This window comes from Peromyscus eremicus, chromosome 5 (genome assembly GCF_949786415.1).
Source record: "Peromyscus eremicus chromosome 5, PerEre_H2_v1, whole genome shotgun sequence".
Classification (NCBI taxonomy): Eukaryota; Metazoa; Chordata; class Mammalia; order Rodentia; family Cricetidae; genus Peromyscus; species Peromyscus eremicus.
In genome coordinates, this window is record NC_081420.1 from 73777543 (window position 1) to 73783542 (window position 6000).

The 6000-nt window shown below is 35.5% G+C and overlaps 1 protein-coding gene across 2 annotated transcripts in view; it reads left to right on the forward strand.

Moving 5' to 3' along the window:
* Yme1l1 (YME1 like 1 ATPase) overlaps positions 1-5782 on the forward strand; it is a 36412-nt gene extending 30630 nt beyond the window's left edge. For both annotated transcript variants that reach the window (XM_059263693.1, XM_059263694.1), the window contains exons 13-19: positions 254-366; positions 1601-1756; positions 2158-2309; positions 3276-3402; positions 3487-3560; positions 4045-4131; positions 5397-5782. In XM_059263693.1, the coding sequence (XP_059119676.1) occupies positions 254-366; positions 1601-1756; positions 2158-2309; positions 3276-3402; positions 3487-3560; positions 4045-4131; positions 5397-5540 (853 nt within the window). In that variant the 3' untranslated portion in view covers positions 5541-5782. The remainder of the gene's footprint in view (positions 1-253; positions 367-1600; positions 1757-2157; positions 2310-3275; positions 3403-3486; positions 3561-4044; positions 4132-5396) is intronic.
* The last annotated feature ends 218 nt before the right edge of the window (positions 5783-6000 follow it).

Here is a 6000-nt window from a genome sequence, read left to right on the forward strand (position 1 = left end):
AGAGGTAACACTACCTAGTCCAGGTTGGCCCTGGAAGTCCTTAGCGTCTTGAGTCCTGTGATGATGGGTGTTAGGTGCCCTTGAACTCTCTGAGACTTACTGAGACTGTTGTCCATGCTTCTGAGGGAACTGTCTGAACATTGATATTGAGAATTCTTTTTTATCTTTGATTGTCGTTGCTTCCCCATCACGTTTAGTGTGTGCTAGCATCTTCAGCTTATTAATTTATATGTATTTAATTTTTTTCCCTTAGTGCCTTAATACGTCCTGGTCGTTTTGACATGCAAGTTACAGTTCCAAGGCCAGATGTGAGGGGTCGGACTGAAATTTTGAAATGGTATCTTAATAAAATAAAGTTTGACAAATGTGAGTTCAATTCCTTGATTCTAACATTGTTATTTCTGGAAAATGGATATATATCTAGCCATCCTGTTTGTGGTCCTTATTTGGTTTATGCCTCAGACCAGTTAATTTTTTTTTTTTTTAAGCTTTTTTTTTTTCTTTTTTTTTTTTTTCGAGACAGGGTTTCTCTGTATAGCTTTGCGCCTTTCCTGCAACTCACTTGGTAGCCCAGGCTGGCCTCGAACTCACAGAGATCCGCCTGGCTCTGCCTCCCGAGTGCTGGGATTAAAGGCGTGCGCCACCACCGCCCGGCTCCAGTTAATTTTTTCATCCTCTTTATACCCATTTATATATGCATTCTTCAGTTTGTGTATATCCCTGATTGTATTTTATTCTTGAATCCTGATTCCAAAGGAAATTTTGTTTGGGGTTTATAGACAGGTATATATAGATTTTAAAGTAAAAATACAAAATACAAAAAAAAGGCTCCATTTAACAAGAAAGCAAAATATGGAACAAGGCACATGAAAACATGGAGCCACTTGAAAATAAGTGACAGTAGTATAAGCTGCAATAATTTTAAGGATGTATCTTGAATCAGCCTGTAAAACTAAGTTTATTTCCTATCATAAAGGTAGACCAAGATGTTTCAAGGTGGTATTTAAGAGAACAGAATTTTGACTGTGAGCTTGCTTTTTCAATTTGTGGTCAGGCTGGACATTAGTATAGGGCATATTTAAGATGTATTTATTTCTATCTTTGTATGTGTATAACTGTCTGCATGTATATATACCACATGCACAGTACCAGTAGAGGCCAGAGGAGGAGCTGACCTGTGGATGCTGGGAACCGAACCTGGGTTCTCTGCAAGAGCAGTTAGTGCTCTTAACTGCTGGGCCATCTCTCCAAGCCCAGTGTAGGTCATATTTGAAGTTTCTAATTTCATTACTAGCAAGTCCACTTTTTGTTTTGTTTTCAGAAAGTTAATAAAACTTAGGCCTTTTCTGGAAGTTTTATTATTGACATAAGAATTTGTTATTGTTAACAGTATTATTACAAATAGTATTAATTAGTAATATTAACATACAATGTCATATTTTGATGCATAAGTTTTAGTAAATTCAATTCTAGTTTTAAGATATCTGTTTTAAGTTGTAATTCAGAGTAATTGTGTTTTTTCTACATTTAAAACATGAGTTCAGTGGAAGAGCTTCTGTTTAGTGATGGAGATTTATTACGTTGTTCTCTTTGTCTGTAGCTGTTGATCCAGAAATCATAGCTCGAGGTACTGTTGGGTTTTCTGGAGCAGAGTTGGAGAATCTTGTAAACCAAGCTGCATTAAAGGCAGCTGTTGATGGAAAAGAAATGGTTACCATGAAGGAACTAGAGTTTTCCAAGGATAAAATTCTAATGGGTATGCCTTCCTTCCCATCCCCTTATCCTGCAGTTCATGTTTTTCTTTGTTTCCATCTTGCCCTACCTTTTTTTGGGAGACTGACTCTCATTCTATAATCCAAGCTGGTCTGGTGGCCCTCATTTCTACTAATGTACCTCAGGCTGTCTGTGAACTCATGGTAGTCATCTTGCCTCAGCCTTCTGAATGCTGAGATTACTGATGTGAGTGAGCCACCATGCCTCCATCCTCCATAATGAGTGCTCATGCATTCTCTGTGTGTCTCTGCCTTCCTGTTATCACAGTGAATCATGAGCTAGCCTGGAACCTATTATTCTCTTGCCTCTGTAGTTCTGGGATTATAGGCTACCATGCCCAGCAGTTAAGTATACCTTTCTAATATAGTACATTATTTATCTTAGGACCAGAAAGAAGAAGTGTGGAAATTGATAACAAAAACAAAACCATAACAGCCTATCATGAATCTGGTCATGCTATTATTGCATATTACACAAAGGATGCAATGCCAATCAATAAAGCTACAATCATGCCACGGGGGCCCACACTTGGACATGTAAGTTTCCTATGGACCTTCCTCCCCGCTCCCCCCATTACTTTGGTTTGAATTCAGAAACTCATGAATGTGAATCAAGCTCTCATCACTGAACCATATACCAGTTTAGTTTAGTTGGTTTTGTTTTTTTTTTTAATTTTAGTTTAGTTGGATTTGTTTGTTTCATTTTGTTTTGTTGGTTTGCTTGCTTTGAAACAGGGTCTCACTTCTCCCTTTGTAGCTCAGGTTGGCCTGAAACGCTCCATGTCATTGGACTGGCCTGAAACTTGTAATCCTCCTGCTTCACCTTTACAAGTCCTAGGATCATGTGTTTGAGCCACCTTGACTTACATTTTCTTGTTTTAAAATTCACTTTCAAATATACCTTTCTAGAAGCTTATGTAGGAGATTGTGACTTCCTAATGATTTTTATCCTTTCTGATTTCCTGAATAGTATTGAAATAAGATCCATTTGCTATAATTTTCTATCAGAGTAGTTTCATAATATATTTCAGGTGTTACATATTTCCATGAAAATATAATTGAAGAGTGATTATAGACTATAATTTTTAAGTATCTAAATAAACTACTAGACATAAAGACACATTTTATGTCATAGTGGCTGGTTTCATAGTTGTTCTAAGGTACTTCTTAGTACATGCTATGTCTTGAATCTTTCTAATACATGACTGCTTAAATATTTTTTTACAGCTGGAAAAAAGTCCTATTGCAGCATTATGTAGCTGCTGTTTGTAAGATGCACCTATACAGAGAATTTTCTTTGTTTTTCATGTTGGTTTCATGTCAAAGATTTTATGTTATTAAGTTACCTGATGACCATGTTTGTCAAATTGCTTGGCTTTCAGCATTATCATATTGAATACTGTCTGGAAAAATTGAATGACTTTGGTTATGAATATAACTATTTCAGAACTGTACCTGAATGCCTTTCCTTTATTATTATGTGCTTATTATGAAATTGTATAGGTCTCACTGTTGCCTGAGAATGACAGGTGGAATGAAACCAGAGCCCAGCTGCTTGCACAAATGGATGTTAGTATGGGAGGGAGAGTGGCAGAGGAGCTCATATTTGGAACTGATCATATTACAACAGGTTGGTTTTTGATAGTACATTTACTTCAAATTTATGTTTATTCATTTAAAGATTTTCAAAAGTATATTTATGTTTTTAATCTAGGTGCTTCTAGTGATTTTGATAATGCAACACAAATTGCAAAGAGGATGGTTACCAGATTTGGAATGAGTGAAAAGGTAGTTGATTTCCCATGTCATTCTTTGATAGGTTTGTAAGTGGATAGCATTCTTTTTCCTTGTCTGATTCCTAATTCATTTGAGACTTATTCTGAGCATTGCTCTGAGTAGTAATACAGATTTTTCTTCTATTTAGACATCATGAACTAATAAAGTGCTAAATTAAATTATTTAGCTCTTTCATCTTTCTGAACTTATTTTACATTTTCAGTATCATTGTAATCTATGAGGCACATGAACTGTGAATTTCTAGATTTGGGAGAGCTGCCAGGGTTTTCTGAGAAGGCACTTAAAAGACTTCAATTTTTATATCATACATTTGCTATTTTGATTTGTCCCTATGTTTTCCAAAGTTGATATTTCATTGCACTCAACATGTTGCATTTCTTGTCCCCCTCACCCCCATTTATATATAGGCTAGTACTTACTGTGCTAAATTTCTTGGTAGTAATTTGTTCAATTACTTTATTCCTTTTGATTTTAGCTTGGAGTTATGACCTACAGTGATGCAGGAACACTAAGTCCTGAAACTCAATCTGCCATTGAACAAGAAATAAGAATCCTTCTACGGGTAATACTTTTCTGAGCTTGATTATTTATTTTTTTAATAAAAAATCTGCCTAAGTACTTTAAAAAATAGTAATAAGAGGGTATAGTTCATTAGTAGAGAGTGCTTTGCCTACCTTATGAAATACTTTGGGTTTAGCCCCCAGCACTGCAAACAAACATGAGTGACGATAACTAGTGCTTCTAAATCTCACCCTATCAAATATAAGAGGTGAAGAAACTCTGAGTGTGCTCAAGAGATACTGATAAAGATTTGGGGATATGTTTCCGTTGGTCGTGATTGCCTAGCATGTACAAAACACTGGGTTTGATTGCCAGTACCACAGAAACTAGGCATGGTAGCACATGCCTGTAATCTCAGCACTTGGAAGGTGTAGGCAGGAGGATTAGAAGTTCAGGGACACCCTTGACTACATAGTACATTTGAAACTAGCTTCAAAAAAAAAAAAAAAAAAGTTACGTAGAATTAAAATAGTATGTATCAGATAGGAAAAGTAAGAGAGCAGCTGAAACCATTTTCCAGATTTCTGCCTCTGGTAACTATATTGTTTATGCCATTAACTGAAAAGCATGGAGACCAAACTGGGATGCAAGCTCTTGGTGTGGGTAGAATGTTTTTGTTTAATAAGAACTTGCTAAATTTGAACATCATAATGAAGATTCTAAGTTAGAACTAGATATGTTGGTCTGGAGCTTACTAGAAAGGTTGCTTACGTATTTGTAGGTACTGAAGTTATCCATCCCTTAAGGTGGCTCTTGGAATAAAGGAAAAGGTCTGTCGGTGTCTATTGAATGAGGAATATCATCAGTATTAATTAGAGGGCTTGTCAAGGGGGATTTGCAGCCAATATTCAAATGGTTTGACCTTCAGAGGAGTAGTGCTTTCTGCAAGAGATAGGTTACTAATGATCTGGAAATGGTGATGGGAACAAAGAAGTTTCTGGAATAAGAGTAGGAATTTCAGGAAAGCAGTCTTCCAGTCTTTAACTGCTAGAAGGAAAAGAAAGAAATGCTTAGTAGTCACAGCGGAGAAAATGGACGTTCTGGAAAGGCAGAGACTCTTGAAACGTTTCCAAACTCTTCTGTTGTGATACATTCCACGTGCTGTTTATATTATATATAAACAATTTATGTTTTCAAACAAAGCTTTTAAATACTTTTTTAAAAGTATAAATCAGAACATTTTAAAGCCCCATTGGTTTTATTTTCTCCTTACCTATGATTATTGCATCTCTATATTTTCTTCTATGACTTGCTTTTCTCTTTCAGGAATCATATGAACGAGCAAAACATATCTTGAAAACTCATGCAAAAGAACATAAGAATCTAGCAGAAGCCTTGTTGACTTATGAGACTTTGGATGCCAAAGAGATTCAAATTGTTCTTGAGGGGAAGAAATTGGAAGTGAGATGATAACTCTCTTGATATTGTTGGTTTTATTACAAGAATATAAGTAGCCCTGCAGTCTCTTTTTGCAACATTCTTCAACCCCCATTCTTGACTTGGTATATAACTCAAGGATGTGAAACACTTTGTCAGTCTTCTGTCACATTATCTGATTTTGGTTATTCCCATGATGACACCCATTGAAGATTAGTAACCCATAGCAAGTACATGAAAACATAATAAATAAAGAACTGTCAGGATTAAAGACAGATTGTTTGAAAAATGTCAATCAATCATGTTGAAAGTAAGCAATCATTTTATGGTTGATTACTTGAAGTGAGTAAAAATTGTGCCTTTATCTACTGGTAAGTATTTTTTTTTTAATTTGCAAGCTAAAATAATTGAAAATAATTGAAAAGCTATCTCCTGATAGTAATATCTTTGGTAAAAAAACAAATGCCATGGGTAAATCAATTTCTACATATAT